This window comes from Drosophila subpulchrella, chromosome 2L (assembly GCF_014743375.2).
Source record: "Drosophila subpulchrella strain 33 F10 #4 breed RU33 chromosome 2L, RU_Dsub_v1.1 Primary Assembly, whole genome shotgun sequence".
NCBI lineage: Eukaryota > Metazoa > Arthropoda > Insecta > Diptera > Drosophilidae > Drosophila > Drosophila subpulchrella.
The window spans coordinates 4,087,906-4,109,189 of NC_050610.1; the positions used below are offsets into that span (position 1 = coordinate 4,087,906).

Sequence of the window (21,284 nt, forward strand, 5' to 3'; positions counted from 1 at the left end):
TTTTAATAGTTCAACTTCCCAAGTACACAGTAGTTTGTTTCAATTATATTCTTATAATAAATGCAAAAGCTGGATTAAATACTTAAAATATTTTTATGTGCTGTACAATAAAGAAAACAAATAAAAAACTAGTTTATTTAAATTATGTGGTGTTTTATTAAGAACAACTTATTGAGTTTGTCTTAAAAAACGCATTACTTTTCTGTGTTTTTATAAAATTATATTTATTTCCTATGCACCTACGTATATGTATTTTATAACTTTGTATAAATCTCTCCTGCGATCTACAGGTCATTGTAAACATTCTTAATCTAAATTACCTATAAAAGATCATTGTATAGCCTGTCAGCCAGGTAGCAACTTCACATTAATGCTTATTGATGAGAGCGAGCCTTTATCCGCCTTGTCGATCACAGCCCTTTGATCGCTTCAGTACAATTTGGTTATGTTTTGTTTTTAGTTCAGTCCAGATATGGCATTATAACTTCGTGGATGACGTCCTTCCGCGTGTGCCAGGCAAGATGATGGACATGGGGTTTAATCACAATGATGAGTTTGCCAGCCTCCTGAAGGGTTTTGATGCCGATGGAGTCGGTAGTAAATAACTTTCGCTTGTTAAATGGGATCACATCCATATTCTCGTCGTAGTAGCTAAAGTGACTGGAAGGGATATAAACGCGTGATTTTATTTTCTAATCAGATAGCTTTAGTATTACCTAGACTGCCAGGGAGTGATCACATCGTCGTTGGGCCCGCCGATCATCACCAATCTGTTGAGCCGCACCATGCCCATCTTGAAGGATGTGGAGTTGGAGGACTTCTTCTCGTTGTTGATCAGCGGCAGGAACTCACTGTACTTCATGTAGAGCTCCTGTCGCTGCGGATCGTTCCAGTAGCCACCCACCGAGGTGTGCTGTCCCACTCGCGAGTAAAACAGCTCGAATGCAGTCTTGGCTGCCAGATCCGGAAAAATCAGATGCAGGAAGCTGGCTGAAAGCAAATTCAAAATTTGTAATTATCAAGGTTGATAGTGATAAATCGAACTATCATTTTGGAAAATATACCAATGTATATTTCATATTTTAAGGAAACATCGAGATATACAAAACTTAAATAAGATCGAACGGACTTTCATGCAGTTGCGGATCCAGAGACGATTCTTAAGGGGGAAATTGAACTTATTCTTCGATTCGGGGTTCAAACTTATTATTGCGAGAGAAATACAGTACAAATTATAAAACAAAAATTATCCATCCCAATTTTTAGGTAAACAAAGTGGTTATATTTGAAAAGTCAACCATATCCATGCATTACAGAGTGCATGCATTTTCAGGTTCTGTGGTTCCAAGGGGGGGGAAATTTCCCTATTTCCCCCCCCGTGGATCCGCCACTGTTTCATGACTTAGAAAGGTCAAATGTCTTACATATCCCAATAATCATAACTTCGAAAATCTGAACAAAAAAATTAACCCCACTTTGCACTTTTCGAAAAAGGTTATATAACTAAAATTAAAGTACATGCACTATGATGATTTGTGTCTAAATACAATCGATATTTCCGTCTGATAAGGGCATAAAATAAAACCTTTGTTACTGGCCAGCCTGTTAATTTATATCTTGGGCTTGAATGGTCTATATTTACACAAATTGGCCAACCAATTCTAGAGAGATTTATAATAATGGGATTTTCTGGTTTAAACTTACTTCCATATTGGCCCGCCTGTGGAGAAGATAGGGATATGAAGGTCTTCACATTGTGATCGGGCAGACTTTGGATGGCCGCCCGGGCCAAAAGGCCTCCTTGCGAGTATCCTGGAAATGGTATAACATCAAGAATCAGGAACAAAGCACATAAAGAAGGCCTTTACATACCCAGGACGATAATGCCCTCCGGATGAAGTTTGCCCACTTCGTTAAGGTAATCCCTAACTTGATCCACCTGCCGCCAGGCGTTCTCCAGACTGTACCATCCGCTAAATTTGTCGCAGTTATAAACTATGGTCCCAGGATGAAACTACAAACGGAAGGCATAGGTTTATCGGTCTAACTGCGTTGTTTGCGTCGAAAATGACCTTGCGACCATTGCTTTCTGGTAAACAATAACAAGGGGAGTCCAATAACAAACCTCTTCGATTTCCCGGACTAGAGAAGACATTGATTCTGCGCCGGAGAGGATTCCGTGGAGGATGACCACTGGTTTAAAGGCCAGAGAGCCGGAAATCGGCGAGCAAGTTGCGCAAAACGCCAGCAGGACTTGCCAATGAAGCCTCATTTTACGCCGAACAATGAAATTGGTTTGCAACTGTTGTTGTTGATGTATCCGTATCTTTATTAGCTGCTCTTCTTCTTGCTCCTGGCTTTGGAAATTCTGAATGTGCGGGATTTTAATTTGACATGCGAATGGCAATCTATTGTCGACGCAATTATGAGCAGAGCGGTGTTTGAAAGGGAATTTGAAATAGTATATCTTTAATTGTTTAATGGTAAACTTAATATTATGAATCTGTTGTACAATAATCTATAATGAGCGTAACTATGGCTTGCGAATATATTAATTAAAATATTGAACATGTTTTTTAAATTTTGTGAATGTGGGAATTTGACTATAAATTACAAAAACAGAAAATTAAATTTTTTTCTTATCTTGCGTTTTGTTGATTATAGTTAAAATAATAGTTGAGAATTAAATTTATAATTTTTTATAAACATCTTGAGCAACCTAACTAAAAATCCATTAATAAAATAACATTTCTCAACAGTTCAAACTATCAAAGATCTTTTAGTAAACCAAGAAGTTTTTTCAACTAGATATACTCCAAAAAAATCCCCGAGATCAGTGGACCTTAAAATAATGCTCGTTTATTCACTCTCAACTTACACGATCGTCGTTATGTACTTTGCACTATTGTGTCTTGCGTAAATTTAAGTCTAGGCGCAGCATACACGCTCCGCAATTAATATCTACGCTCTGTGGCTGGCTATTCACAGACTCCTCCTCCACTTCGCACAATCCATTTGTCTTTCGGGGCCGGGAACAAGGTGATTTCAAGGTATATCAAATATGACAACACTTAACATGTTAGGCTTAGGGCTAGGGCGGCATCTCAACCGTTTTGTTTAAGAGTTCTCGATCTAGATTTGTAGCGGTTCTGTTCCAAGTTACGTGATTCGTTATGTGGCTGGAGATCTAGTAGAAGAAATCCAGCCCGTTCCGAGGGCTCGTACCTCACCCGGCCACCTCCTCGCTGACAAAGTCCAGCTTGACCACCTCGGCGGGCAGGCACTCCTCCACGTCCACCTCGTTCTCCTGCACGTTGATGCGGTTGAGGGTCATGGACACGTCAGGTCCGCACTTCAGGCCCGCTGGCGCCCCTGCTGGGGAGCCCACTGTCGACGCCGTCGTCGCTGGAGGATTGGAGGTGCTCACCACGTCATCGGCAATTACCACTGTGGGCGAGAGTACTGTTGACACAGTGGACACCGCCGGCACAACTGGCACCACGATCTGCGTCGACGAGCAGGTGGACACCACATGAGGTTGCTGCACCACTGTCGCCGAGGTGGACGTAGGCTGCTGGATGATGATGTTCTCCGTGATAGTGGGCGTGTTGTTTGCCGCTGAGGCAGCAGCCTGGGCTGCCGCCAGCGCCGCCGCCTTCTGCATCTGCTGGTACTGCTTCACCGTCACCGTCGTGCCCGTCGTGGTGGTGGTCTGTGGATGCAGGATGATCTGCTTGGGCTGCGCCACCAGCTGCACGTGCTGAACGATGGGCTGCGATTTGAATACTTGAGGAGGTGTCTGCTGAAGGGTCTGCTGCGGCTGCAGGGGCTGCTGGGGTTGCTGGGGCGGCAGAGTCTGCAGCACGTGTTGCACCTGCTGGACGGGCACTTGCTTGGCGGGAATGCCGGCGTCCTCGAAGGCCTTCTTCTTCAGCGCCTGGCGGATCTGGGAGCTGCAACGAGGGCAAAAGTATCTGGGATTAGCACGGACACACTGGGCAGCATGTTCCCTCGCCAGGATCGGAGGATCACTTACACGGTGCGGTTCTTGATGCTCAGGCTGATCTTGGTCAGGTCGTCGGAGAAGCGCATGATGGACGAGTGCAGCATGTCGATCTCCTCGTCCGTCCACTTCCTGCAGCCGTGGCGAGGGAACAAAGGGACACAGAAACACTCCGATTAGTGTCCACCGGATCTCGGAACTCTGGACGGGATTAACTTACCCGGATGGCGACTCCGCGTTGGGATGCAGCTGCATGGTCAGGTCGCCCAGTCTGCTAAACGCCTGTCCGGCGGCCGTGAAAATCTCCCCCACCTGAAAGTGCATCCGACCCGGATTGGCATCCGGAGTCAGTTTGTTGTTACCGCGTGCAAATTCAAAACAAACGCACCGTCCCCCGCCCACCGACCGCCGGCCCAGAGAAGGTGGAACAACAAATTTCCCACTCGCAGGAGTGAGACAAACGAACGACTCTCGACTCTCTCCCGCGCCGCCTTATTTTTGTTGTGACGCGCTTGGGCGCTGGAGACGGGATTCCGGGCGCGTGGTCGCCGGCGGACGTGGCGGAGCACCTGCACCTACCTTGGTTGCCGAGTTCATGGCCTTTTTTTCGCGGGGCGCTGCTTTTTGTCGTAATTTTCTGTTTTGCAAATCGTAAGCGTCCGCAGCCCTTTCCAACACTCAAGCGACCCCTCGATAAGCGTCGAGCGCTGTTCAACACTGGTAAAATGAATTGCGCACATCGACCTATCGATTGGCAGTTTCAATTCAAACTAAAACCGTTAAACGCTAAATATCAAAATCGAATGAGTCTTTGAAGCCAGAAAATATCATACCGCTACGACTCTCAGTTTTCAATATTACATAAAATGTATGGAAAATTTAGATCCATATATTTTGATTCTTATTTTTTAAATTAGATTCTGTATCTTAAGGAGTATAAAGCCGGGAGCAAAGAAAATAAACAGAAAATGGAAAAGATTTATTTAATAAACAAAATAAATTATTAAACATAGTATATAGAATACCTTATTTATCGAAGACCAAAGTTTTGGTCTTCAAAATAATTAACTGTGTTTCAAATGTAAATAATAATCTCGTGCAAATGAACCAACCTCGTTTCATTTTGAATTTTGTGATCAATTTTGTTTGAAAAACTCTTTTATATCGACTAATGAATACGGCAAACCTTAAATATTAAACTTCACCTCTGCAAGATAACACTTAACAAAATAACTTAATACTTGAATAACATCTAGCATGACTTATTTGGCTGCCTCCAAAAGGCCATCGGATTCTGCACCATCCTCTATGTGTACTCCTATTTTTCTCGCAGAGTGGCGATTTCGGTTTCTTTATTCGCATTGTGTATGGAAACATGAAGAGCTGACCGTAATTAATTACAGAAGGTTAACAAAAAAAGAAAAGGAATCAATACTGACACCTTAAGTGCATTGTTTTCTCAGAAAACTTATTTTAACTATCTCCATCAACTCCGTTAGGTTATCGTTTCGGACGCGAATATTTTCGAGCATCTTTTCATTCAATAATTATCCTACTTAGGATGGTTTCCATCCCGGATTCAGTCTGTGTTCTAAGCTCAGCTCGGAACAATGGCAATTACTATCTATAATGAAACAAATGGATAGATACATCCCACAAGAAACCATACTGCACTTACCCACGGAATCCGTCATAGTTCCGCAATCCCGAAAGTCGTTCCAGCACGACTGCTTCCGGTGCTCATCGTAAGCCGTGATGCGTCGATTCTTCCTCACCTCAAAGCTGATCGATTTCTTTGGAATAAAACATTAATTTAAAAATAGCTACTTGGAATTCACCAAATCAATTGTACCCTTGACACACTGGCAACACCAATGCGGTCCACGGTTTTCTTAGCAGAGGAGGCAGATGCAGATGTGGGCGACATATTGGAGGAACTCGGTTTAAGGGACACGTTGCCTCCGTTCACATTAGCCGCTTGAAAAGCCGCCAGTTCAAGCTCGAGCTTGGTCATAATCTCGGTGACCGTGCACAACTTTTCCTCAAGGTTGCGCTTGTCTTCCATTAGAATGGAGATGGTACCGTCCATGCGTTCCTTTTCCGCTCGGAAATTGGTTTCCCTGGATTTCTGAAAAATAAAAAACAGTGAGAATCTGCAAACTAACAGAGTGACTTTATATTACCACAGTCGATCGTAACGTCTCGCACTCCTTTGCGAGCCTTTCAACCATTTCGAGGCTTTGTTTTTGCTTGGTTGAGTCTTCTTGCAGCGATGCAAAAACTGCCTCTTTGGACGCGAACTGGGCCATAAGACGAGCATGGTCATTATCCTTCTTCTCAAGGATAGACAGCTTTTCCGCCAGTTCTTGTTTGCTCTTCAGCAAATCGGATTCGTTGGATTTCTAAATAAAAATGTTTAATGAACGAAACTAGCTGTATTACTCAAATATTACCAGTGTTGTTCGTAGCTTTTCACATTCCTTTGTGAGCTCCTCGTTAAGCATACAAAACTTGTCCTCCACGATGCGCTTGTCTTTCTGCAGATTAGAAATGGTGCCATCCAACAGTTCCTTTTCCATCCAAAAAGCCCTCTCTTTGGATTGCTAAAAGTAGAGAAATATGTATGTGAATATAAATGACATTTAAAAATACCAAGTTTCTTTAATATTACTAGCCCGAATCGTAGTTTCTCGCATTCCCGTGTGAGTTCATGAATCTTTAGCCCCATTTTACGGCTTTTGTTTTTGGCTACCTGTATGACCTTTTGGTTCTCGGCCGTGGCTTCTTGCAGAGATGCAAATGCTGCCCCCTGCTCTTTAAAATCATTTAGCTTTTCTTTCAACTGTTGATTATTATTTTGCAAATCCGATATAATCAATTCCAAGTTCTTCTTATCATTCTGGAAATGATTCGTTTTGGTTTTCCGAAAAACGTTTTCTTAGAACTAAAAGGGAATATGGAAATTAAACTTACCAGATCGGAGCGAAGGTTTTCGCACTCTCTGGTTAGTTCTTCTACTTTGTTTTGGGCCACATCCACTTCCAGTTTCAGTTCCTTCGTTTTGTGATCGACTTCTGCCTCCTTGGCTCGTATCTGCTCGGCGAGATCAGTTTTGACTTCTTCCAATTTTGCGAAATCTTCTTTTAGAGAAGCACACAACTTCTGCTCCTTTTCCAGCCTGTCCTGCAGATCATCGGCATTTTTCAACTTAACTTTAAGTTCCTCATTTCCAGTCTCTAGTTTATTTTTAATTTCTTGTAGCGATGTGAGCTTAAGCTCCAGCTCGATTATGGAACCCTTGAGATCTTTCACTTCGCTTTTGAAACTGCCTTCCTGGATTGATATCTTCTCCTCGACTTCCTTCAGCTGCATTGACAGTTCTACTCGCTCCATGCCAGCAATTGTCTTTGCATCCATGGCGTCAAATAGGTCAGAGCGAAGCTGTTTAATTTCTGCATCTCGACTAGAGATATCTTTCTGTGAGCTAAGCAGTTCCGAGTGCAGGCGCTCCACCTTTTCTCGCAATGTGCCCGATAATTCGTTTGCCTCGGAAAGACAGATTGTCAATCGTTCGTGCTGGGAAATTAGACCCTCGTGGGTAAGGATCTTGATCTTAGCACAATGCAGTGCTTCCTCGAGATCTGTTATCTTGGCATTGAAAGTTTCGACTTTGTTCTCTAAATCAGACTTCTCCAACTCCTTTTGTTTGCTCAGAACATTCATTTCCGCTTCAAGTTCCTGAAGTTTTCGGAAGGTGCTCGTGTGCTGTGCATTGGCATCCTGAATCTCCGATTGCAAGGTCAACTTCTCCTGCCTCAGCTTATCCAAGTCCAGAGCCTGCTGCCCACACTTTTCCTGGAGCTCATTGATCTTGTCGTTGGTTTGTGCCCCCAAGCCGTTTTGGTCACGAGAGCGTAATTGCATCTCTTGATCGTACAGTTCCTCTAGTTGGCGCTTTTCTATTCTGACTTCTTCCAATGCCAAGTCCTGCTCAGATTTCCTTTTTTTCATCTCAGCAATTGTACTTCTCATTGCGCTATTATGAACTTCCAACTCCTCCAGAGATTTTTTCATCTCCTGAAGCCTCGCCTCTGCCTTCTCTCGCTCCTCCTCTGCTTGGCTTAGCTGCTCCTTCAAAGTGGCTCGTACATCGCTTATTTCCGCCTTGTAAGCATCTTTAATCTTGGCCTGCTTTGCTTCGGCGCCAGCCAATGTCTCCTTAAGAATTTCACGGATATTTTCTAGCTCTGCCTGGTGTTCGGCATTTAATATATTCCTTTCCTCCTCGGCCTGACTAATTTTTTCCTGAAGTTTACATTTAATCCCTTTCAACTCCGCCTGAAAGCGAGCAGTAACACTGGAGAGCTCTTCCCCGGCCTTCATTAGTTGTTCTTTCAATAAGGCCACACTGCTCTCATATCGATCTTTGCTTTCCTCCATCTCCAGGCTATAAGAGCGGAATTTGGCGCGGTTCTCGATCTCGCTCGACTCAATCTTCGTCATGTATTCCAGCTTAAGGCCGTTGATCTCATTCGTCTTACTCTTCTCCAGGATACGCAGCTCTTCTTGAGCTTTCTTTAGCGACTCTTCGAGTACCTCGATTTGTTGTTTGTATTCGGAGGAATCAATAGTCTGCTCCTGCTTGTTCTTCTCCAGTTGTAGAGATTCTTCCGCTTTGACACTGCGGTCCTCGAGTTTCGCATTCTTTTCCTGAAGCTGGTCTATGAGACAAACGTCATCGAACAGTTTCTGCCCTTGGCGGTCCAGTAGTTCTTGCTTTTGCCGGGAATCCTCTTCCAACTCCGTCAGCCTCTGTCCCATTGATAAACAGCGTTCGCCCATTTCCTCAACATGCGAGTGCAGTTTGGCGATGTTCTTGTCCTTCAGCTGCATCTGCTTTAACTGGCTTTCCAGTTCGGCCTGCAGATCACATACCTTAGTTTTTAACTCAGCTAGAACTGCCTTAAGAGTAGCAACTTCCTTCGATTCCTGATCTTCCTCAATGGAAGATGCACGACATTTTGGAATGGTATCCTCATCAGCCGGAATTTCAAGAAGACTCTCGTTCATCGGGCTCTGTTTTGTAACCTCATCTTGCAACTGTTTGTACGAATTTGTCATTTCCGCATTTTGTTTTTGCAAGGCATCTATTTGCCGCTGATAATCTTCAACCTTGTTCAATAACACGTTTTTCTCCAGAAGGTCAGACTTTAGGGTGGTCACCTGCTCGCGCATCTCGTGTATAATTGCCTCTTCGTCCTTAATTAACGCCTTTTGATTTTCGACTTCCAGCTCCAATTGGGAAATTATATTTCGAAGTCGGTCTTCCTCTCGCATACATACCTCCTCCTGACTCATTCTCACAATCCTAAATCTTTGACGCTTCAGAAAGCCTTTTAGGCAAACAGAGTCGGATGTATCTTGCTGACTAGTATCACCCTCTAAGTCCTCTGCAGACTCAAGGCAAAGCTTGAAGCGTGGCACACTCTCGTCCTGCTCCAGTCTGTTGACTATGAAGAGGCAGGTGAAGCCGGAATGATGCTGGAGTTCAATCTGCTGAATGGACTCTGACAGCTTGACAAACTGCTCCATGAGGTCACTGTCTGTGTCTGGGTTATTGTCCGGCTCGCTACACTCGGTGCCCACGCCGGAACTCTTCATAGACTCCAAATCATAGCTGCTTTGGCGCTGCTTGATCTCCTCCCTCAGAGCCTCGCCCTCTAGGACACTTTCCATCAGCTCGCTGGAAAGGCAGTCGTACTCTATCTGAATGCCGTTAAATTTGGACTGCAAGTCAGAGAGTTGCGCCTTGAGCTCTTGATTTTGAGCCTTGAACTCTTCTGCAAGATACTCGGGGTTCGGAACTTCCAAAAGCTTGCGCTGGGCTTCCTCCACTCGACCCTTGAGAGTTCCAATCTCTTCCTGCAGTTTCGTATTTTCAGCCTGCAGCTGCTGGCACTGTTCGTCGGATCTTTTTTCCAGATGCTCGTACTCCTCCTGCAGCTTCTGGTACTTTTGCTGGATGGCATAGTAATCAGCCTGCATGGTCTCGATGGCGAGTTGTTGACCCAGCCACTGCTGCTCCAGGCTGTTATACTTTCCCTGCAGTTGTCCAAAGTCATCCTGGGCCGTGGAAATCTGTCTGGAGAGGCGCTCGCAGTCGGTGGTCTTTTGGGAAACCTCGCAGCTTGCCTGGCTAAAGGCTGACTGAACGCTTTCCAACTTGATCCGAGTGGCAGCAATCTCGGATCGCAGCTGATCACATTGGCAAGCGATTGTCTCGAGTCCATTGACGTCCGCAATGGGCAGAAGGCGCTCCAACTCGTGGCACTTATTGCAGATTCTCTCGCAGCTGGACTCAAGGTCCGGGCACATGGAACGCATGTGGTCCTCCTTGCTATTGCGCAGCACATCTCGGGAAAGTTCCTTGAGGGACTGCTGCAGGCCCTCGATGGTCGAATCCTTCTCAGAGAGGGCCGTGAGCAGTTCGGTCTCCTTCTCCTTGGACTTGGTCTTGTGGGACTCAAAGCGCAGCCCCAGATTCACTGCCTCGCGGTTCTCCATCTCCAGTCGCTCGATAGTCTTCTTTAGCGTCTTTACCTGCTCCTCGTAATTCTCGATCGTCTCCTTCGCTACCTGGTTGGATGCAGTAAGAGCAGAGACCTCGACTTGCAGGGCATGGCAGCTGAAATCGTTAAAAGAGGGAAGTCGAGTTACAAATCAGAAAAACCTTTTCCTTTAAGCCAAATATTTTCCCATTTATTTTTCCAGCACACCGCAGAGGAAAATTGTTTACTATGCCTTACTAAATGGGAGCTGTCCGAGGGATTCGGGCATTTATAAAATACCACTAAAAATAGAAGCAGCTGGCGGCATTCAAGTTGAAGTTGCACCAGGCGAGGTGTGTGGTATACACAGCTATGTGCATAGATACAGAGGCAGGCGAAATAACAGCTCAACCGGGAATTTGTTTACATTTGTATATTATTTTTAAAAATATGAAAAATCTTGTAAAACAAATGTTTTAAAACTAATATTGTAAATTAATATTGGTTTTACTTTGAAAATTGTAAACAGTGTGAGTTACTTTTAAGTCTCATAAAAAACTCCCAATAAACAAGAATAGCTAAATTACCCAAATCGAAAGGGGAGTATAAAGGTATTAATTTTACCTATTCCTCTGGCATGTTTTTTGTGATCGGGAAGGAAGTAATAATGCGCAGTGCTATCACTCCGCACGCAGCTGTCTTTGTATGTAGATCGGTAGATGCAGATCTTTCAGTCACTCACTCACTCTCTCGGTTTCAGTTAGCCAATCTATAGGCGTTACATCACAGTCTAAAACGTCGGTGGATCGCCAGTTGGTCCGACGTCATCGATCACCCAAGACGATCCGGCATGGAGGGTGGGATCGGTGGGAGGAGGCAAAGCGTGCTGGTGCTGACTGTTGGACAGCGGCAAATACAATGAGCATTTCGGAATTCCAGCGATCAAATTATCAGAAGTTGGCCAGTTAACTGGCTTGTCGATCGGCTGACTGCCTTATCGCGGGGCCATAGCCACAAAGCGATCGGAGCAGGGGCGTCATCGCATCCAGCCCAGTCTATTCGCGAAACTGGCTCACAAGAGCGACCTCTTCCCGCTCCCGGTTTCTCCCCAGAAACGTTTCTTTCTCGACGGTTATTTGCGTTGGCGTTTGTTTTGTTTTCGATTTCCTCGCGATCGCACTCCGAGTGGAGCTTGCTTGCCCTCTTCGAAGCGACTGCGCCGAGAAAGCGAGGAGAGCGAGCGAAGACTGCGCGAGAAGGCAGTCGAGTAGAAGAGCTCGACGCGGTCTCCACCACATATTCAACTCAGGTGCCAGGTGAGTGGGCGCCTGAGGTGAATTGCCTTATTTGAATGGTGTATTAGACTCTTCCCACATTCTATATAGTTCTATTCATTCTGTTCTAAAAATCGTCCACTTTCATCTAACATTTTTCAAATGCTATATCTAGCCATTAACGATATTTTATAATTGGTCTTGGTAAGTTAAAAACAAAATATTCAATTATTTTGCCAAGAACTTTTTTTCTGAGACTCAAAAAAAAACAATAAAGGGAAGTTAAATTCGGCAAGCCGAAGTTTGTATACCCTTGCCGTTATAATTATTAAATTTAAAAATACAAAAAATGATATTCCCAATAGTATAAGATAATATGTTAAAAAACACCGAAGCTATAATTTGTTTCATATTATTTTCCCACCAATTTTCCGATCGTTATGGCAGCCATATGATATAGTCGTCCGATTTTCATAAAATTAAATTCAAAATTCAGAACTAATTAAAAAATGTTATTTCCAAGCGGAGGAGTAGGAGGTTATATGTTAAAAAACACCGAAGCTATAATTTGTTTCATATTATTTTCCCACCAATATTACGATCGTTCCTATGGCAGCTATATGATATATGTAGTCGTCCGATTTTGATAAAATTGAATTCGAAATTCAAAACTAGTCAAAAAATGTTATTTCCAAGCTTAGGAGGTTATATGTTTAAAAACACCATAGATATAATTTTAAAAAATGTTGTTTTCCGATTATTCCTATAAGATATAGTTGTCCGATCCGGCTGGTTCCGACTTATATACTACCTGCAAGAGATATAAGACTTTTGGGAAAGTTTCAGCCCGATAGCTTTAAAACTGAGAGACTAGTTTGCGTAGAAACGGACGGACAGACGGACATGGCTAGATCGACTCGTCTAGTCATGCTGATCAAGAATATATATACTTTATGGGGTCGGAAACGTCTCCTTCACTGCGTTGCAAACTTCCGACTGAAATCAATATACCCTCTGCAAGGGTATAAAAAGAGAGAACGATACAGTAGATGGGCTCGACTATCTGATACCCGTTACTCCGCTAAGGGAAGTGCGAGGAAAAGTGAAACATGAAAGCAGCAAGCGACTGTTTCCAAGACTGCACACTACGACACTGCGCCACCTAGCGACGATTCCATTACTTTCTTGTAACGTTTTAATGGATGGTCCGATTTGAATAATTTTTGGCTGACAGTGGATATTGATAACCAAAACCAAATTGCCTTTACAAAATCATCAAAAAAATGCATGCCTTATCCCAACTTTGTAGCTTTTATAGTTTCCGAGATCTCAGCTTTCATTCGGACGGACAGGCAGACAATGCGAATTTGACTCGGCTAGTGCTCCTGATCAAGAATATATATATTGTGAAGGATCGGAAACGATTCCTTTTACCTGTTACATACTTTCCGACGAATCTAACATACTCTCACTCTACGGGTAACGGGTATAAAAGCCTAACTGGTAACAGGATCATCAGAAAATTACAATGCAAATTTGCTCTGTTAGTGTGTCTTGAAATATAAGAAAGAAAATTACATTTGAATGTTCGACTCACTTTGCCATGGACTCCTGATCCTGTTTGGGAATCTGATTAATTTCAGATGGATTACTTCTGGCCGCCTCTGCCTCCAACAGTTTAGGCTGTCCAATTCTATTCTCCATATCACCTGGAATAAACTCGTCCTTTAGAGACTGATAGACCCCGATGGTTTTGGGAGCGATCTCCCGTCGGTGAGAAAGGCCACTGTTAGGGAAAAACATGGGTTTTGGTAGGCTGGACATCTTCAACGGTCGGGGCAGGCGGGATTCCTCTGGCAAAACGGGCAACGAGGTTACGGCAATCTCGCTCTCGGAGCCCGAGTTGGAGAAAGCCCTATTGCGGCGCCGCTTCTGGAGACGTTGGTCGCTTAGCGAAGTGCTCGAAATAATCTTGAGCATGTCGCGCTTGATGCGGCGCTCCAGATCCTGCACTACCAGCTGGCTTTCTTTCTTGCGCTCCTCTTCGGCAAGCTTATTCTTCAGGTTCTTAATTCCGCGGTCCACACGTATCAACATCGTTGTATCAGAGTCCACCTCGTTGACCTGCGGCTTGATGCGGATCTTGCTGGCACGTGTGGCCAAGCAAAGGGTGGATTGCGACTCCTCTATGATCCAGGGCTTGATCGTACATATGACGGAGGTCAAAGCATTGCCACAAAGCGATGCCTGCAGGACGCGAGTGAGTTTGGAATCGCGAAAGCTAATAAACTTGTTGTCCACGTGCTCGGACAGGCTCTTAATCACATTACCGAGGATTATGTTGCTGTTTATATGGTCTTGGGAACCAGTGTGGTCCACGCGATCCGATCCAGCCAGATCCACCATGTTCAGCACGCTTTGGACTACGGCGTCATCGTCGCTTTGGTCCGACTTCCTGGACTCAATGATCTGCGGGACACGAATTAAGATGATGTGGATAACCACTACATGATATACTAACTATGCGGAAAATAGCGTGCGAGCGACTGGAGCGCTCGTTCATGTTGGTCTCGCCCACGGTTCGCTCTTTGTTGCCATTACAGAGGTGACGCAGAAGGTCGTCTTCGCTGGTTATGATGCACTCCTCGCAGTTCACGTTCACGACCCCATTGCTGGCCTCGTGGATCTTCAGGTCTTGGTTCTTCTTGTTCAGCAGGTCATAGATCTTCTCGTTGTAGATCTCTATGAACCTCACGCGCAGCAGGAAGTCGCGTTCCGTGTCACTGGAGATCTGCTGGAAGATCTCTTTGGCGGCCAGCGCCATGACGCCCGGCATCTGGCCGTCGCCCATCATCGTGTAGGTCTTCCCTGCGAGACATTAACAGCATTAGCTACATCATGGTGTATATATAGCACAGATACCCACCCGATGATGTCTGGCCGTAGGCGAAAATAGTTCCGTTGAAGCCCTGCATACAGGCGTGCACGATGTGCTTGGCCATACGGTCGAACACCTCCTGGTTGCTGGTGCCCTCGTCGAAAACGTAGTCTGCAAGTGGGCATGGAACGGATCTCTCGGGGATTAGGATGCATATTCTGATTGAGCACTCACCAAAGACATAGGGCTCCGCATGGCCGTCCGCCAGGTGGATGGAGCGACCTTCATTCACCTGCCAATGGGACGTGAGCTCGGCCTCGCAAGGACGAACCTTGACGCACACCTGAAGGGAACTGGGGATCTTGGCAGACATATTTTCGGCTTGTTATCAACACTTTACGATACACACAGTAGACGACATAGACAGACTTCTAATGTTTCATGAAAGGTAAAGTCATCGACATCTTTGTTTCTCTGAATAAATTCGAACAAATACCGCTTCGCAATGGAGCTAGATCCACACGCGGAATCACTCTTATCGATGTAAACCAGTTCATGAAAGCTGTCGTTATCGAATTATTGGAAAGTTATCTGGGTATTCCCCATTTAACAGTTTAAGGAACACCCTATACATTTTTAAAGCCACTGTATCGTGTTAAGCCTAGTACTCACATCGACGAAAACCGCGAGCTAACCATAGGAGTGAGCGAGAGGCAAACAGGCGGCTAAAGCTTTTTGCCGGATCTGTTTTTCAGCGTGGTACTCAGATGAGCTAAAGAAATACCAGAAAAAATACCAGATTTCGGGAGTGAATTTTCGATGAACGCCGTTAGCCGCGGCCCAAAGAATAAGAAATTTAATCTTTGGCGGTGTTCGTGCAGAGGCGGTGGGGAATTTAAAAATTTTAAATGGAAGAAAAACCCCAAAAACGGTTAAAGGAGGTCAGTGCAGATGAAAAAGGACGCCTAATCCAAGCTGTTGCCCATTATTGTGGGATTTGACCGACAGGAAGCAATACCACAACAGGGGCAAAGCCGCAGAATAGTTGAAGTGCTAGAGGAGATCCACTAGAGAATCCCAGTGGGAAGGAACATGCCGAGTGGGACTTCGCTCTCTACATGGACATCCTGCCGGGCGTATCTTGGCAAAGAAAGTAAGATCTAGCCAAAATAATTTGGTTGCGTTTTACTAATAGAAGTATCTTTTCAGCAGGACCACCAGTAATATGATCTCCGAAGACCTCTCCATTGAACTCCGTACATCATAACCACCAGCTACTTGGCAGCTTAAGCGGAGCTGGAGGACGCGCTGCCTTCTACAGGGAGGAGGAAAATAGGGCGCCCGCTAAGGAACAGTTGGAGAAGCCATGTCCAGCCACTGCCAGGATGCTGGGCGATTTCCTGCAGCATCAGCGGATCAACCCTGTTCCCAATCCGGCTCCCATTTCCTCAAGGTCCAATATGCCTATTGGGACTCGGAGCTGGACTGCGGTGGCGCGGGAAAGATGGCGAAGCATCCGTAGGACGAAAAGGAAGCTTTAAACAACTAATTTACATAAATAAAAACATTCGTTGAACATTCCATCTATTTTTAATTTAATTTCTTTGTGTACCAGAAGCCTCCTCCTTTTTAAATTTCTCCAATTGTTTTGTTTTCCGTTCGGCAACAAACCCAGCTGCTTGTCAGTAAGACCATGCTACATGCATTGCGGGTGAACTTTGAAAACTTCGGTCACACTACAAAGAATAAGATTTTTCGACTAGTGAAACTCTGCCGATCTGAGTACTAGGCTTATGCAGTTAAAATGCATTTCCTTCTCAAAAAAAACCCGAAACGCCGAGTATAAAAATCACCAAAACTCGAAAAAAAATACTGAATAAAACACTGGAATACCAGCAAGCTGTAACATTTTTTCCCCGTCCCTTTCCTACACGTGCATTTATTATGGAGGAATAAGTACCTGAAGTGAATTTTAGTCGCTGACCCAAAAACCCCCTCTGTGTGAATAGGGTATTATACAAAACCAATGGTTCTGCTAAGCGCACGATTACTAATCATGATGCAAATAATATTGAATGACAAATTGCTGTTGGCGTATATCGATTTGTGGAATATCAATACAAATAAACCGAATCATTATTAATAAACCATGAATTAAGTTAAATTCCTTATTCCCTCTTCCCATAGATTCCATCCATTCTAAACGGTTGGGATTTTTGACAAATTTAAAACTCCGATTCCCACAGAGCACATCTACTATCCGATAACAGCTGATCTGAAGAAACATGTGGCTAATCAAACCAAACCTGTTGCTTCTGTACCTACCATTTTTAAAGTACGTTTTCGTAGTGAATGTTTAAATTTTCACTGTCAAAAAAAGAATTCAGAGTTGCACTGAAAAAACATCGCCTAAGTATTGTATAAAAGAGTCTGTAATAATCCGTTAAATTTGGATGGTGAACTATTGGTAAATTTTCGATACGGCAAAACCATATGGACCATCCGTTTAACGGATGGTGGTGTGGGTAGAGGGTAATACGAATGAGTTTTATCCGATAACAGCTGCTCTGAAGGCCTGTGGCTTTTGTGTGCTTCTGTGCCACCCGTTTTCAAATATTCCCTGTCAATATTTTAAAGGTTTTCGTAGTGAATGTTTTAATTTTCACTGCCAAGAAGAATTCAGAGTTGCACCGAAAAAATGTGACTGGGGAACTAACTGGAAAATTTTCGGAACGTCAAAACCTTATGGACCATCTGTTGAACAGATGGTAGATGGTGGATGAATCAATAAGAATGGTTAATTTTTAAGACTGGTCATCAAACGTTTACACGCATTTCATTAGTGCAAATCTTTTTCGTTTTGAAAAAAATTACTCTTGTATTTAAGTCTAAGTTGCATACTCTAAAGATACGGTACATGCATAGTTTTCAGAATTAAACATGAAGCACCCGGAAGCCTGGCTATAGCATTTCTAAACGATTTTTAGAAATAAGAATACATTTTTTTTAATGTTGTCACTCAATTTCCACCATCCTTTCCTTGTTCTCCAGTGTGGACTCACAGGTGGGCCGCATGACCTGCACGACAAGCAATGCGTGTGTGTTTGGTAGTGTGTCCTCAGATATTTATTCAATTCGAATGCCCTCGAACCCTGGGGTCACTAGAGTTGTCGCTGTGTGGCTCTTTTAGCACAGATGAAATTGGGCTTTTCAACGTGCGATAGCAAGTGGTCCCTGAGACTGGAATGGGTGGCAAAAGTCGCTGTGCACATTGAACACGTGAACGGTCGCTTTCGCAAGTGTTTCGCTAGAGCTCTATGCGTTGGAAATCGCTCTGAGCACAGGGTACACTTGATGGGCCGCTCCCCTGTGTGCTTCGTGCGCAGGTGATCCCGAAGAGTGGTTTTGTCTCTGTAGGCCATTGGGCAGTGGGAGCACTTATGGGGACGTTCTCCCGTGTGAATCAGCATGTGTCTTTGTAATTCGTCATTCCTAAAAAATGCCTTCTGACATTGGGCACACTTGAATGGTTTCTCCCCTTTGTGTATTCGCAAGTGAGAATCGAGATTTCTTTTTTCTTTAAAAGTCGTTGAGCAGTGGGAACACTTGTAAGGTCGTGTTTCAGTGTGCCTTTTTATATGCACCTTTAGATATTTAGATCTCTTAAAAGCCAAGGGACACTGGGTGCATGCGAACGGCCGTTCTTCCTGGTGCGTTTGCAGGTGATTTCTAAGAGTTGAAGATTGTCCAAAGGCCTTAGGGCAGTGGTCACACAGGTAGGTTCGTTCGCCCGTATGCACCTTCAGGTGACTTTGAAGGACGGCAAACGTTTTGAAGGACTTGGTGCACTGGGAACACTTGTAGGGCCGTTCTCCAGTGTGTATATGAGTGTGTTGTGTAAGGCAGCGTGTTTTAGCAAAAGTACTGGGGCAGTGGGAGCACTTGAATGGTCGTTCCCCAGTGTGCACTCGCAAATGTTCCGTGCAGTGTGTCTTTTCTTTACAAATCTTCGAACAATTGGTACACGTGTAGGGTTTAATCACTCGTAGTCTTTTAGTATTATTTTCGATGGTATTATCTAGCCGATCGTTATGGGTTTTGGGCATGTAATCATTTTCCTCGTTGTTATCAGTTTCCAAAAGATCATCTTTGGACTGTGCTGTTTCACTGTCTGCTTCTATACTTTTCCTCATTCTTTGAAAGTTATTTTCCTTTCCATTGTGATTTAGATTCAATTTCGCATTCGATTTCTCCAGGTACTCCCTATGTAGTTGGCAGTAGAACACTTGGCTCTTCTCGTACACTCCTTTGATCTCGAATGCATTCTTTGCATCCTGCAGACAAGTTGGACAAATGGTTTCCGGAAAGGTGTCGCCCTCGGATACCTCGTATCCTGTGCATAGAGAAATGATTTCCTTAATTGAATTACCGGATTCTGTTGTGCATTCAAAAATATTGTAGCCGTCTTCGGAAGGCACCAGACACACTCGGCATATTTTTGGCATTTCCCTATAATAAGATCATAAAACGTAAGTATACAGCATATAAATATAGCACTTCTCTTACGATTCCATATTGTTGTCCAATGTTTTGGCTACAGACTTGACGGATTTATATTTTCTGTGCTCAGATCTGTAAAATGTATTTGAACGCATCGATGTTTTTACAATTTCATCGATCATTTTTTTCATCGATGTTTTTGTCTCATCATAATAGCCTATTCACACAGAGGGGGGTTTTCGCGTCTGCAACTAAATACACCTTCAGCGACTTTTTTCCCATAGAAAGATATGGGGAAAAGTCGCTACAACTCCCTTCCGCAGAAAGCACACGCAAATAGATTCAGTACTTTTTACGAGTTTTGTTGGTACTTACACTTGGCGTTAAAAGGAAATAGTTGTTGCTGCAGGATCGTAAAGCTCTCCAACGGCTCGGAACTGAGCAGTTGATCCCATTCTGAAAAAATATTTCTATGCTTTTTTTTAAGGAAAATAACTACTTCCAGCTTATGTCCTTCTTGGCAAGACCTGGCACCATGTAAACCATGAAAATCTCAACCTTGATAAATTTGCTAATAGCAATGAAAGAATCATTTGGCGGTGAAAACATTATATTCATAATCATTCATGCTAGTGTTAAAATTGTATTTAGTTATGCGTTGTTTCGCATTCTTTTACGAAAAACTCAATTTACACGTCACAATTTACATTTACTTCACTTTGGATATGGTTTTCTTATGCCGATCAGCTGTTCCCTTCAGCGATTCTCAATATGAACTAGAAACCGCTTAAAACTGAAACAGCGATTTTATGGCCTCTGCACACAGCCGCTTAAAATTGCAGCAGTGAAGTGTGCAGACGATATAATGTTATCACTGACACCTGGACAAAAGCTGGTTGCTGTGGAAGCGGCAGATTAATATACGATTGCCTATTATCGGGATAATATTGACTGGCAGACCGATAACAGTTTTATTCGACCTCTGACGAGGATATGGAAGGTCTACCAAAAACAGTACTGCGCAAATTCCAAACTTAATTGTAAAAAAACATTGAATTTTATAAAAATAAAAAAAATTATTTGGAGGTGCCTTAGAAATCGCTTTGCGAATATTGCATGTAGCAGAACTTTGCGGCTCTGAAATAATGTTGTCAATTTCCAAATCAGTTCTTCAAAGCTCTAATTTGAATCCCTTAACGGCCAAAACCGCCCCTTCTAATTTTAATTGAATAATTTTTTTTTTGTTAGAGTTTTTAAATGATTGATTCCTTCCATGTGGTGAAGAAGGGCAAGGAGCTAGAATAAGATAAACTTAAATCGCTTAGCGCTGGGGTTCAATAAGACTACAAAAAGTAAACAGTAAGTGATTCAAGTGGCACTTCTGGATATGTTCAAATACATGCTGGTATGTTAAGGGTTTTTTTTCAGGCTTTATTTATATATATGTATATGCGTACATTGGGTTTGGATAAGGTCATGTTGGTTGATGATCGTTCCGTTAATAATTAATTCTTAAAAAATATATATATATAAAATTAATTATGTTTGTATGTCTGTTTTCATTAAATACTTACGCGTAGTTATAAACACCCTAGCGGCTGCTTGGCATCGGTGTGAGCGCTAGGGATAGCGGGTCCGGATCAGCGAAGTAGACGGAGTCACTGGGCGTTTTCTAAGCTTCTTCCGACTGCTTCATTACGGCTGTACAAAAATTGGTGATTACCTTCTTCATTTTATTTGTACTTGGCCAACACTTGTGGCTACTAAGTGAAGACAAGTCAGAAAATAGGAAGCCGCACTCGCAAGCCATTGTGTAGTTCGCCGATGGACAACCTTCCATGTGGGCCGTGACCGATTTAAAGTTACTAAAAGTTTTACGGCACACCGCGCACATGTCCCTTTCCAATTTATTCGCCAGTGGCAATTCCCCTTTAATAGTTTTTGTATATATGTATTGCCAGAAATTTTTTTTTTTTTGTCTTCATGGGCTTCGTGCTTTTCCAGGGGATAAGCAAAATAATACGTTAGGATTGATCTTAAACATTTAATCATTACGTGATATATATTATATATTATATATA

At 43.5% G+C, this 21,284-nt stretch overlaps 4 protein-coding genes across 5 annotated transcripts; all 4 read right to left on the reverse strand.

Moving 5' to 3' along the window:
- Positions 1-199: 199 nt before the first annotated feature.
- On the reverse strand, positions 200-2,352 carry LOC119546778 (lysosomal thioesterase PPT2 homolog). The gene is made up of 5 exons (XM_037853330.1): positions 2,126-2,352; positions 1,873-2,014; positions 1,705-1,812; positions 717-990; positions 200-660 (listed from the first exon to the last, which is right to left on the reverse strand). Exons 1-5 carry the CDS (start codon positions 2,270-2,272, stop codon positions 462-464), a joined length of 870 nt encoding a protein of 289 aa, XP_037709258.1. The 5' UTR covers positions 2,273-2,352; the 3' UTR covers positions 200-461.
- A 481-nt stretch (positions 2,353-2,833) lies between these two features.
- LOC119548526 (mediator of RNA polymerase II transcription subunit 15) lies at positions 2,834-4,696 on the reverse strand. 2 transcript variants are annotated; one of them, XM_037855817.1, is made up of 4 exons: positions 4,583-4,696; positions 4,224-4,315; positions 4,037-4,135; positions 2,834-3,953 (listed from the first exon to the last, which is right to left on the reverse strand). In XM_037855817.1, the coding sequence occupies exons 1-4, from the start codon at positions 4,598-4,600 to the stop codon at positions 3,227-3,229; spliced, it is 936 nt and encodes a 311-aa protein (XP_037711745.1). In that variant the 5' UTR covers positions 4,601-4,696; the 3' UTR covers positions 2,834-3,226. The 2 variants fall into 2 exon arrangements, with proteins under 2 accessions (XP_037711745.1, XP_037711746.1); XM_037855818.1 differs by lacking the exon at positions 4,037-4,135.
- A 623-nt stretch (positions 4,697-5,319) lies between these two features.
- On the reverse strand, positions 5,320-15,204 carry LOC119546319 (kinesin-like protein KIN-7I). Its single transcript, XM_037852517.1, has 10 exons — positions 14,938-15,204; positions 14,752-14,874; positions 14,347-14,693; positions 13,423-14,294; positions 6,977-10,688; positions 6,457-6,606; positions 6,187-6,405; positions 5,856-6,131; positions 5,682-5,796; positions 5,320-5,627 (listed from the first exon to the last, which is right to left on the reverse strand). Exons 1-10 carry the CDS (start codon positions 15,074-15,076, stop codon positions 5,560-5,562), a joined length of 6,021 nt encoding a protein of 2,006 aa, XP_037708445.1. The 5' UTR covers positions 15,077-15,204; the 3' UTR covers positions 5,320-5,559.
- Positions 15,205-17,523: 2,319 nt separating this feature from the next.
- LOC119546892 (zinc finger protein 501-like) lies at positions 17,524-19,348 on the reverse strand. The gene is made up of 2 exons (XM_037853513.1): positions 19,270-19,348; positions 17,524-19,212 (listed from the first exon to the last, which is right to left on the reverse strand). The coding sequence occupies exons 1-2, from the start codon at positions 19,275-19,277 to the stop codon at positions 17,865-17,867; spliced, it is 1,356 nt and encodes a 451-aa protein (XP_037709441.1). The 5' UTR covers positions 19,278-19,348; the 3' UTR covers positions 17,524-17,864.
- Positions 19,349-21,284: the final 1,936 nt, after the last annotated feature.

Excerpts from the sequence above, each read along its gene's own strand:
- LOC119546778 (XM_037853330.1), bottom strand. The coding sequence starts at position 2,272 with ATGAGGCTTCATTGGCAAGTCCTGCTGGCGTTTTGCGCAACTTGCTCG. Across the intron at positions 1,813-1,872 it reads GGAGGGCATTATCGTCCTGG|GATACTCGCAAGGAGGCCTT; the intron begins GTATGTAAAGGC and ends TACCATTTCCAG. Across the intron at positions 991-1,704 it reads ACAGGCGGGCCAATATGGAA|CCAGCTTCCTGCATCTGATT; the intron begins GTAAGTTTAAAC and ends ATTTGCTTTCAG.
- LOC119548526 (XM_037855817.1), bottom strand. Across the intron at positions 4,136-4,223 it reads AACGCGGAGTCGCCATCCGG|GAAGTGGACGGACGAGGAGA; the intron begins GTAAGTTAATCC and ends CCACGGCTGCAG. Across the intron at positions 3,954-4,036 it reads AGCATCAAGAACCGCACCGT|CTCCCAGATCCGCCAGGCGC; the intron begins GTAAGTGATCCT and ends CCCTCGTTGCAG.
- LOC119546319 (XM_037852517.1), bottom strand. The coding sequence starts at position 15,076 with ATGTCTGCCAAGATCCCCAGTTCCCTTCAGGTGTGCGTCAAGGTTCGT. Across the intron at positions 14,295-14,346 it reads CGCACGCTATTTTCCGCATA|ATCATTGAGTCCAGGAAGTC; the intron begins GTTAGTATATCA and ends CGTGTCCCGCAG. Across the intron at positions 5,797-5,855 it reads GTGTTGCCAGTGTGTCAAGG|AAATCGATCAGCTTTGAGGT; the intron begins GTACAATTGATT and ends TTTATTCCAAAG.